Genomic DNA, 12109 nt, shown 5'->3' with positions numbered 1-12109 from the left:
CAGCTCAGTAGAAAAGATTCACATACCTAACATTTGAACAGCTATATGGATGTTTTAAATAAGCAAATAACCTGGTGTTATGTTTTGTTGTAAAAGCCCTAGTAACTAAACAAACCTAAATAATTAAGAACATTCATTTCACGTAGAAGACTTTAGGTTAACTGTACTATTCAGTAATTTAGTGAAGAATTGGGTCATTTTTGCTTATTTTATTTTCATGTATTTCAAATAAAGCAACTGATCATGGATGGTAACCCAGGGGTACTTTATAATTTGGGACTATCTTCATCTTTTTACCTGCCACTGTGGAGCAGAAATAAAAAAAAACTTTAGAAAATCACTGTGCTCCTGACAATCCTGACAGGAATGCTGGAGTATACATTTAATTGTTATTATTGTTTTGTATGTTTGGTGAGGCTTTTGGTTGTGTTTGGTTTTTCATGTTTCTGCTTTAATGCTCTCTCTATATCATCAGCATCCTTCCTCTGTGTGATGTACATGATATATTTAGCTTAAAATGTCTCTTTTGTCTGTATATGATCTGTCACTGGACTGGACATGGCACTTAGTGCTATGGTTTAGTTCACGTGGTAGAGTTTGAACAAAGATTGGACTTCATGATCTTGGAGGTCTTTTACAATGTTAATGATTCCATGATTCTTTGATCACAATGTCTGGCTTTATTTTCCCTGGGAATGTTACAGAACTTGATTGCTAGTCATGAGTTCCATTAGTACAGCCATCATAGTTTGTGGTGGTGTGTGATGTAACGTTGTTTGATTTGGTCTGGTTCATCCTGAATAGTTTCCCCCTCTTTCCCTGGAAATCCCCAATTTCTTATCGTTATTTGTCTATCATGTTTCCCCTCCCCTATCCATCAGATGTGTCTTGTTGTCCCCACCCCTGGCCTTTGTCCATCACTCGGCAGCCCTGCCTTTCCTTCTAGAACCTTCTCCCCAGGGTGTCGAGTGATTGGGCAGGGGCAGGGACCCCTCCCCAGTTTTTTGCTGATTTGTCGGTTTCATGCGTTCATCAACCTATGTATCAGTTTTTTCATACCCTCATTTGCTGTCGTGTTGCCCCTCCCAGGCCCTCCCCCTTCCCTTATAAGCTGTCACTTGCCCTCAGTTCGGTGCTCAGTCCTTCTCCCTCCACCCTGCTTTTTCTCCCCCTTCGACCTTCCTCCAATAAACCTGCCAACCCTTCCTGAAGGCTGAGTCCTCCTTTCCTTGCCTGCGCCTCCCTGCGTCTGCCGCCCTCCTTTGCTCTCGCATCGTGGATCTCTTCGGGACCCATAGGCGCGATAGGAGCTCCGGGCTCCTCAAGCGCCCCTTCGCCGCTGATCGGGGCTGAACGTGAGCCGGGCAAACTCATCACCTCAGCACCGCAGCAGTTTGGCGCCCAACGCGTGGCGTGAAGACCCCTACATCTGAGGCAGTCTGCGGATCCTGAACACCGTTCGGAGGACTGCATCTCGGAACAGGAGTCCCGCGACGCGCGGGTTGGATTGCTCTAATCCTTTGGGCGACTCACCGCTCTCCGTGTAGCACGCCCTCGTTTCGGGAGGTGCGGTGCTCCGGAGAGAAGAAGGCGACACCCTCTCAGCGCACCCTAAAGAGGCCGCCTTCGGCGCAGGCAGCTCCCGCTAGCAGCAGCCTTGGTTCGTCCCCCTGACGGGTGAGTCTCTTGGCTGTGTTGTACAGCCCACCACCTGACCTCACGGAAAACCTGGCATAGGCATCCCGGTCCTCTCCTCGGCCAGTGGGAGGGGGAGGTCAGGGTCAGTGGGGACCCCGTTTAGTTTTATTTTAGATTCCTTTTGATTTTCCTGTTGCTAGCGGTAGAGCGAGTGGCTGACCCCTGCGTATTCCATCTGCAAATATGGGTGCTAAACTGTCGGCCACTCAGAAAGGGGTTTTTTACCAAGTTGTGGGTACCCTGGGGGGTGGGAATTATAAGTTTAATAAAAGGGAAGTTAAAAGTTTAGTCCGCTGGCTGACCCATACCTACCCCGATTTAAATGCCGAGTCAGTCCGGGATCCCAAATTCCTGAGGCGAGTCCAATCCCGCCTTCAGAGAGAGATCCAAGCTGGCGGCAAATCCTTTCAGAGCCATTTTTGTTTAATATCCCTTTTGATTTCTGCCCTCGCTGTTAAACCCTCTTCCCGGACTCAGCCAGCGGACCCCCAGTTATACCCCAGTTCTCCCCGTCCCCATGCACCTGCCCTTCGTTCCTCGCGCCCTCCCTCCCGAACCGAGTCCCTGCGGGGAGCAGCCCGCGACAGCCCCGCGCCAGGGAGACACCCGTCCCTAAGTTCCTCGCGGGCGACCCGGTCCCCGAGCCTCCGAAGGTCTGGCCAACCTCCGGAGGAGACTGTTCCTGCTCCCTCTTTCCGCACCCCCTCGACCCCAGTTGTTAAACCCAAGGTTCGTTTCAGTTCTCCGCGGTCCTCTCGCCAAGATGGCGTCAAATCATCCCAAAATGGAGGGGACCGCGTGTTCAATCCTAAAAAACCCCCTTCTCCTTCCCAGAGTTCCCCCACTCCTTCCCGAGCCCCCCCCCAAATCCCTCCCCTTCCCCCCTCGCGGGTTCCTCCCACGTCCCCTCCCCTTCCCCCTCCCCCTTCTCCCCCCCCCTCCTCCTCCGCCCCCTGCTCCCGAAACTCCTCCCCCTCCTCCCCCGCCTTCACCCCCTGCAACTCCTCCCCCTTCCCCTCCTCTCCCACCACCCCCCGCCTCCGCAACGACGTCATGTGGCCCCTCCCACAAGGGGAGGCACTTTGCTGCAGAACCCTCCCTCCAGTTCCCACGCCGGGACCCTCCCTCCCCCGCTCCCGGTTCCCACGCCCTCCCTTCCGGTTCCCACGCTCTGGGGGCTAGCGGGGGGGGGGGTCCCGAGCCGGGGACCGGAGCTGTCTGCAGTCCCATCAGCAGCCCCGGTCGTTTTTCATCCCGCGGGAGATGGGACAACCCTGGCTCAATGGGTCCCCTTCTCTCACTCGTCCATGAAGGAGCTGTGCAAAGCACAGAAAGAGTTCGGGAGGGACTCCGAATATTTTCGGGGACTCCTTCAGGCCGTCCTGGCGGAGTCGGTCATTACACCTGCCGACCTCCGCCGAGTCTTCCGCTGCCTCCTCAATTCCACCGAGCAAGTGCTCTGGGAGGCAGCGTGGAGAAAGGAAGCCTTGAAGGTGCTCCCGTCCCTATGGGATTCCCCGAACTCCCGGACGAGTGTAGACGGGGATGTCATTTCCATTGACCATATGCTTGGGACGGGGAACTGGAGTGACGGAGCAACCCAAGCCAGAGCCATACCCGTGGAGGTTCTGCAGCAAACTGCCCGGGCGGCTGAGAAAGCTTTCTTGGGGTTGCGAGCGGCCACACCCCAGGTCCCATATGCCAAAGTCCTGCAGGGTGCCGAGGAACCATTCCTCGAGTTTGTGGAGCGGCTCCGAAAGTCCATTAACTATCAGGTTGAAGGAGAACACTTGCAAGCCGAGCTGTTAAAAGATATGGCATTCCTCAATGCCAACTCGGCTTGCGAAGATGCAATCAACAGCCTCCCTCTGGAGCCAGCTCCCACCCTGCGGGACATGCTTTTGGTGTGTGGGAAAAAGGTATTAGTTCCATCAGGTACCGGACCACCACCTGCCGCAGCCTCCCGCCTGAAGACACCTTTTCGTCCTGCCGCCGCCGCCGTCGAGGAGCCCCCATTTACCACCGACGTCTGTCCCACTACCGCGCAGCCACTGCCACCAACATCAGCCCCGGTGCCCAAGCCTCCAGCCACACCGTGCCATCTGTGTGGGAAGCTGGGGCACTGGATGCCCGCATGTCCCCTCAAACAACAATTTTATGAGTTTAAAAAGTCCGTGCAGGGGACCCACGGGCAAACTGTTCAAAAAAACTAATTAAACAGCGCAGCGGCCCCCTGCGCCAGGACACAAATGCGGAGGCCTGTTCACACCATCCGTCCTGGCGGGAGAAGAGGGAGAACAGTGAGATAATGCCTCCAACTGGACTTGACCTTCATGCCGGACTGACACAAACACCACCTACTAATACTCATGCTCTTTCATCCTGTGTTTCCTCCCGTAGGTTGCAGCTTGCGGAACCATTACATCTCCGTTCCGCCGGTTTCCACCACGTTGCTGTCCTCCCGGAGGGTCTAACAAACTGGGAACGTCAAAGCCACAGTCTCCTCGTCCTAGGCGACACAAAGGCGACCCCACCAGAAGTGAGTATTGTCCCGAGCCTGCTTCCCGCTGGCTCGGAACAAATCTCACTCATGCTGCATTGTGTCCACCCCCCGCTCTTCCTACCGAAGGGGCAAATAATGGCCCAATTCTTTGTCGTGTCACCACCGTATGCTGTTTCCGATTTATCACCTCCGGAATTTCAATCGGCAACCCAGGCTCCAGACATACCCACAGTAGCCTGGGCTCAAACTCTTGGGCATGAAAAGCCCAAACTTATTTGTAAATTAAAAAAGGGGGGAGAGCAAGTCGCACTACGCGGCTTGCTGGACACAGGGGCAGACGTCACGGTTATTCCCTCTCGGGATTGGCCGTCGCGTTGGGAACTGCAAAGCGTCCCTGGCCACATCAGAGGTGTAGGAGGGCTTCAATTGGCGAGGCAATCGAAAGGCATCGTACAAATTACGGGGCCCGACGGACAATTGGCTTCTGTTCGTCCGTTTGTATTAGATTATACGGAACCCCTGTGGGGGAGGGATCTCTTGGCCCAGTGGGGAGCCCGAATTGACCTACCAGTGGCTCCCCAGGTTTTTCGGGCAGCGACCACTGCTGAGCGCCCCACCTGGAAGCTGGATTGGCTTTCGGATGAACCAGTACAGGTGGCGCAGTGGCCGCTAAACAAACAAAAATTAGCGGCGCTCAACGAGCTCGTGCAGGAACAACTACAGAAAGGGCATTTAGTAGAGTCCATGTCGCCTTGGAACTCTCCCATCTTTGTCATCAAAAAGCCCAACAAAGACAAATGGCGACTCCTGCATGACCTCCGTCAAATTAATGCAGTTATTAAAGATATGGGACCCCTCCAACCAGGGATGCCGTCCCCTGCGATGCTCCCTAAAGATTGGAATTTGGCAGTTGTTGACATAAAAGATTGTTTTTTCCAAATTCCCCTACACCCTGATGACGCGCCGCGCTTCGCCTTCACGGTTCCATCCATCAACCGTGAAGCCCCAGGCAAGCGCTACCATTGGACAGTATTGCCACAAGGCTTAAAGTGCAGCCCGGTGATCTGCCAATGGTACGTCGCTTCCCTGCTGACCCCTGTCCGTGCAGCTGTGGAGTCAGCCGTCATCCATCATTATATGGATGACATTTTGATTTGTGCGCCAGACGACGACCTGTTGGCTCATGCGCTTGACCTGACAACCACTGCGTTGGTTGCTGCAGGGTTTGAGCTGGCGCAGGAAAAGATTCAAAAGATGCCACCCTGGCGGTACCTTGGCCTTGAAATTACCAAGCGGACCATTGTTCCGCAAAAATTGGCAATAAAAAGTAATATCCGAAGCCTAGCAGATGCCCACCAACTATGTGGTTCTTTAAATTGGGTGAGACCTTGGTTGGGTATTCCCACGGAAGACCTAACCCCTCTCTTCAATTTGTTGAAGGGGGGAGAGGAGCTGAGTTCTCCCAGGACCCTCACCCCAGAGGCCAAAACCGCTCTGGAGAAAATTCAGAGTTTAATCTCGGCCAGGCAGGCCCACCGGTACCAACCGGGCCTGCCATTCCGTTTTATTGTTTTGGGAAAACTGCCACACCTTCACGGCATGCTCTTCCAGTGGGACGGAGTCATCGGGAAGAGCAAGGACCGCGGGGCGAAGGACCCTCTCTTGATCATAGAGTGGGTATTCCTGAGCCACCACAGGTCCAAGAGAATGACATCGCCACTGGAGCTGGTGGCTGACCTGATCCGGAAAGCGAGATCACGGATCAGGGAGCTGGCAGGTGAGGACTTGACGTGCATTCATCTTCCCATTAAATTTGGCACGGGCCACCTCAAATTAACAATGTTTGAGAACGTCCTTCAGACGAACGAACTTTTACAACTAGCTTTGGACAGCTACACGGGCCAGATTACGATAGATCGGCCGGCCCACAAATTGTTTAATCAAGAATTTGTTTTCACCATCAAGTCAGTGCAGAGCAAGAGACCCCTCGATGCCCTGACCGTTTTCACTGACGCATCTGGAGCATCCCACAAGTCAGTAATGACTTGGCGGGATCCTCAAACTCAGCGGTGGGAGGCAGACATCACTGTGGTGGAAGGATCGCCACAAGTGGCTGAGTTAGATGCAGTCGTCCGGGCTTTTGAGAGGTTCTCTGAGCCATTCAATTTGGTAACTGATTCGGCATATGTAGCCGGTGTAGTGTCCAGAGCGGAGGGAGCAATCCTCCAGGACGTCTCGAATGTTCGTCTTTTCGAGCTACTCTCCAAAATTGTAAATTTAGTCTCCCACCGAGAGCAGCCCTTCTACGTAATGCACGTAAGGTCGCACACCGACTTGCCGGGGTTCATTGCGGAGGGCAACAGGCGCGCTGATGCCCTTGCCGCTCCTGTTCAGGTGGCCCCGCTCCCTGATCGCTTCGGTCAGGCCAAACTAAGCCACCAGCTGTTCCACCAAAACGCGCCTGGCCTTGTTCGCCAGTTCAATCTGACGCGCGAACAGGCCAAAGCTATCGTGGCGACATGTCCCCAGTGCCAGTCCCACCAGCTTCCATCATTGGGCCTGGGGGCAAATCCTAGAGGACTTTCGAGCTGTGAAGTGTGGCAAACAGATGTCACTCATGTTCCCTCCTTTGGCCGGTTGAGCTTTGTTCATGTCTCGATAGACACTTTCTCCGGCGCGGTATTCGCCTCCGCCCACACGGGGGAAAGAGCAGCGGATGTCGAAAAACACCTACTTCAGGCATTTGCTGTTCTGGGCATCCCTAGGCTGCTCAAAACTGATAATGGGCCTGCGTACAAGTCCAGGGAACTGCGCCAGTTCCTGCAGCAATGGGGAATAGAACATCGAACAGGCATCCCCTATTCCCCGACAGGCCAAGCCATGGTAGAGAGGGCTCACCAAAGCCTTAAGAAAACTTTAGAACACCAGAAATCCACCACAAAGGTAGAGCCCCCTCACATCAGACTCTCAAAGGCGATGTTCACTTTGAATTTTTTGAACTGTTCCTTTGAGAGCCTGAACCCGCCCATGGTTAGACACTTCGGGAGCCACAACGCGCTGCAACCTACAGCCAAGCCTCCGGTCCTCATCAAGGACCCGGAGACTTGGCAGACCCAAGGACCCTTTGACTTGGTGACCTGGGGGAGAGGGTACGCTTGCGTCCTCACTCCTTCTGGTCCCAAGTGGGTGCCCTCAAAGTGGGTTCGGCCTTTTGTGCCCAGGGAAGCGAAACACCGGGCGAAAGAGCAACAAGTCCGTGTCGCCAGTTGGAGGCGCCGAAGAAAGCCCCCTGACCCCCTTCTTCCGCCTATCTGTTTTTTATTCAGTGGTGAGCCAGAACCATTCGAATATTTAGTTCACGTTTCTTAAAACCCAGTTCTCCTTCCCTGATACTGCCTCTTTTTAGTTTTTCAGGTATGGCACGGCCCCAGACACACCTAGTTGCCACCTACCTCCTTTGGGCCACGCTCACCACCAGCTGCTCTGCATGGACTCTCCCCCAGCCGAAACCTAATGTTTGGCGGACCCTCGTGGAAGCCCTGGGGCAAGATCACCTTTGCCTGAACACGGCGGCAGCAGAAGACCCGATGGCGTCTTGCCTCGTGGGGATCCCGCTCCCCCCTTCCCAGCTTCCCTCCCCTTTCAATTATATTTACTCCTTCAGAACTACCCCGAAATCCCCCACTGCTTTTTGGAACGCCTGGAGAGACCACCTCCGCTTACAACCTACTCTTGAGGTGAACCCTCCAGAGCTCCATTTGCTCGGCTCTGCACTTGCCCCAGTTTGCCTCATTTTTCGATATATCCCTAGCCCCGGTAATCCTCTATATTTTAGAGAAGCCCCGGGTTCCCAACACCCCCCCTCTGCCTCACTCCGGTATTCACGCACTCTGACCCTGTTGAGCCCCTCCAATGCCTCCTATCTCCCGAACCAATGGTGCAAACGCATTGAAAAAATCCCTCTAGCCACCTCCCCGAATGACAAAGCAGTGACCCTTCCCCATGGTTTGTTCTTAATTTGCGGAAACCGAGCTTGGGCGGGAATCCCATCTAATCCTATCGGGGGACCATGTGCATTAGGCCGGCTGTCCCTGTTTACACCCAACCTGACCCATATTATTGATTGGCAAAATAAAAGCGCAAGCCTCAACTCGACCTTCAATTCGGTACGTACCAAAAGAGATCTAAAGAATCTAGATGAAGGCTGCGACTCTGTGATTGAACATTGGGACCGTACAAAAGCGACTGCCCTCACAGTTTTACTCCCTCGGGTAGCGATCGCTAAGTCACTAGGCGAATTGGGCCGCCTAGAGTGTTGGGTTGTAAAACAGGCCAATCTTACGTCAGCCGCCCTAACGGACCTCCTTTATGATGAGAAAGTCACGAGGCAAGCCACGCTCCAAAACAGAGCCGCCATCGATTTCCTCCTCCTGTTACACCAGCACAAGTGCGAGGAGTTTGAAGGTCTCTGCTGCCTCAACCTCTCATCCAGGGCTGAAGACGCGAGAGTCTCCATTGAGCGCATGCAAAATCATCTTGAAAATATTAAAGCGCAAACTACCGACTGGCTGGGGGACATGTTCCGCGGGTGGGGGTTTTCAAACTGGGTAGTGGCCATCCTGAAGCCAATCGTTTATTTATGTTTTTCATTTATACTTGTGTTACTCGCTGCCTCAATACTATGGAAAGTACTGAAAAACTTTATTAACCGAGCCCTCTCCTCTCCGGAAGTCCTCCGACTCCAAGCACCCCCTAACTCACCAGAAGAAAACTCTTGGGAGGACCCTGACGAAGGAGACAGCATGGAGCCTGTAGACCAAGAACTGCCCTATGAGGACAGCGAATTCGAACCTTGAGAACATAAACTCAGATACTTATAATAAGTTAGTCCCCCCGTCCCCCCTTTCCTTTTTTTGTTGTTTGCGAAAGGGGGAGATGTGGTGGTGTGTGATGTAACGTTGTTTGATTTGGTCTGGTTCATCCTGAATAGTTTCCCCCTCTTTCCCTGGAAATCCCCAATTTCTTATCGTTATTTGTCTATCATGTTTCCCCTCCCCTATCCATCAGATGTGTCTTGTTGTCCCCACCCCTGGCCTTTGTCCATCACTCGGCAGCCCTGCCTTTCCTTCTAGAACCTTCTCCCCAGGGTGTCGAGTGATTGGGCAGGGGCAGGGACCCCTCCCCAGTTTTTTGCTGATTTGTCGGTTTCATGCGTTCATCAACCTATGTATCAGTTTTTTCATACCCTCATTTGCTGTCGTGTTGCCCCTCCCTGGCCCTCCCCCTTCCCTTATAAGCTGTCACTTGCCCTCAGTTCGGTGCTCAGTCCTTCTCCCTCCACCCTGCTTTTTCTCCCCCTTCGACCTTCCTCCAATAAACCTGCCAACCCTTCCTGAAGGCTGAGTCCTCCTTTCCTTGCCTGCGCCTCCCTGCGTCTGCCGCCCTCCTTTGCTCTCGCATCGTGGATCTCTTCGGGACCCATAGGCGCGATAGGAGCTCCGGGCTCCTCAAGCGCCCCTTCGCCGCTGATCGGGGCTGAACGTGAGCCGGGCAAACTCATCACCCCAGCACCGCAGCAATAGTTCAGCTATTGTTTCATACTGTTTTGCTGATTAGTTTGTCTGCTGAGTTCCTTGTATTCCCAGAAGTCTACTGCCAATAAGTCTAGGTAACTTTTCCTCTCCCATTCTGTGAGTCCTCCAAGCTGCATTTAATTCTCAAAACATTTCCAGAATATTCCTAATGATGATAAAATTGTTTATTTTTACTCTTGCTTCTGCTTACAATATCTCCTAATATTGCAAGATGTGTTGGGCCAGTTTTCTAGCATATGCTGTTTTTAATTTCTTAAAAGCTCTACTTAATAAACTGTCTTGCCATTTTCTTCAACAGGAAAAGTCTTGCTTCCATTATTACCAAAATAAGTTGCTATCATCATAAATTTGGATCATAGAAGTGGAAGTGTAGCTAAGATTATTTATATGCATTTTTTAAAGTGTCAAGACTAGAATCAAGTCTATTAAAAAAAAGAGAGAAAAAACCCAATTCAACAAAACTACAATAAATAAACAAATAAGCACTACTGCATCAAGTCTTCACAGAACAGAATCATTTATAATAAGGGGGGGTCCTCAAATAAATTTAAAGAAAAGCAGACAACTAACAATTTTTTAACAACTAGTCTGACACTGAACTTAATTCAGCTCATTTTTTAAACACATTTAACACTTTTAACACATTCATTTTTTCACGGTCCTTGATTCAGCCTCTCCTTCCATCCATATTTCCAGTCATGCAAGTAATTCCCTTCTCCATCTTAAAAACTGTCTCTACAAGTGCACAAATACATAGATGTGTGGCAGCAGCTCTCCTGCTACAGAGGGCAACACAACTTTTCCCAGGCATCATCCTGGGAAATGCTGTGAGAAGATCAGAGAAAAGAATGAGAAACAATTCTTGTCTTGGTCTGCTGCACCTGTTGTTGTAAACGTGTGGAATGTATTATGAAGATTTATTTACCAAAGGGTGTTTCTTAATTAGCCAATGGTGATGGTGTTTGGACTGGAGGACCAACTAGGTCCACCTGTATCGTACCTGTCAATAAAAGCAATGGGTTTCTTAATAAGTATAGTATAATAAAGTGATAGATCAGCCTTCTGTGAATCATGGAATCAATGCTAATTATTACCCGTCTGGGGGCCTGCGATGACAATTGGTGACCTGACGTGTGTTACATCAATCATGGAGTCACAGAATGGGTGGAGACACTTCAGGACCCTGCTGGGACCCCGCCAGGACTCTGCTGGGACTTCATTGGGACTCTGCCAGGACTCCGTCAGGACCTTGCTAAGACCCTGCGGCACCACTCATAACCGGACACCTTCTGTTTTTCTGGAGAGATAACGTAACCTTTCCCCGCATCTTCCTGGAGAAGATCTGTCCCTCGGGACCACCCTGGCCCTTAGACTATGACCTCGTGTCATAGCCTACGGACCAGGGTGGGGAACAGATTTCTCATCAGTAGCACTGCCTGCAACCCAGGGTGGGCTTTCGATTGGGAAGAGGTGCCATGGGCATCCAAATTTCTATGCCTGAACATGTAACCCTCATGGTGTGGGAACTTGTGATTTGTTATAAGAGACTTCCTGTGTCAGAAGATGCTCTCTACAGGCTTTTTGGTTGGGCCAAAATTCATTATTTCCCCATGGATGTGGAAACCTCTTTGGATCCACAGGCCTGGGACTCACTGGGTTTCTTTCTATTGGAGGGACTCAGGAGAGGAGATGCGAGTGTACCTCCACTACTACCAATTTGGTCGATGCTTTCCAAAGCAATGAGGGGCTGGACCCCAAGGAGAAGCAAAACCACCTCACTAGGCACGTCCCAGTCGGACTTGGAGGAGTGCCTCCCACCGCACGGGCAGCCACCGGCCTCTCCACCACAGCCAGCCATGGAACGATCCGTTTACAGGGAACAATACATTACAGGGAATGGTCCGTTAACAGAGAGCCACAGCTGGTTCTTTCTCCCACAGCACCGCAAGGGGGGACGGCATTGCCCACAGGGCACCCAGAGCAGCTCTCTCCTGGCTTCCTGGCACATGCGCAGGAAGGACCAAAGCCTTTAGAGGCTCCATGTCCACAGTCAGCAATTATTCCAATTGGAGCCGCGGTCGCTTGTGCCCCTTCGCTTCCACCAGCGCAAGCGGGACAATCACCTCCTGCTCCCACCCGGGTAGCATATGGATTGTCCCCACTGCTGGGTTTCCTCCCTGCCTGCATCTTGCACTGCGGTCACAGGAGTGGAGAAATGCCAGCTAGCTGCTACTCGAGTGACCGGAGGGGGCCACAAGAGCAGCCACTCCCCAGCTCTCAAGGAGACTACCCAGGTAGTGGTGAAGGCTGCAGT

At 52.2% G+C, this 12109-nt stretch overlaps 1 protein-coding gene across 1 annotated transcript; it reads left to right on the top strand.

The window, feature by feature from the left end:
- Nucleotides 1–1443: 1443 nt before the first annotated feature.
- Nucleotides 1444–9761, top strand: LOC118699534 (uncharacterized). Its single transcript, XM_036403592.2, has 2 exons — nucleotides 1444–1677; nucleotides 7608–9761. Exon 2 carries the CDS (start codon nucleotides 7618–7620, stop codon nucleotides 9055–9057), a length of 1440 nt encoding a protein of 479 aa, XP_036259485.1. The 5' UTR covers nucleotides 1444–1677; nucleotides 7608–7617; the 3' UTR covers nucleotides 9058–9761.
- Nucleotides 9762–12109: the final 2348 nt, after the last annotated feature.

The sequence above is a fragment of the Molothrus ater genome (genome assembly GCF_012460135.2).
Source record: "Molothrus ater isolate BHLD 08-10-18 breed brown headed cowbird chromosome Z unlocalized genomic scaffold, BPBGC_Mater_1.1 matZ_random_MA35, whole genome shotgun sequence".
NCBI lineage: Eukaryota > Metazoa > Chordata > Aves > Passeriformes > Icteridae > Molothrus > Molothrus ater.
The sequence above is the reverse complement of the archived record's forward strand: the minus strand, read 5'-3'. Positions and strand labels throughout refer to the sequence as shown.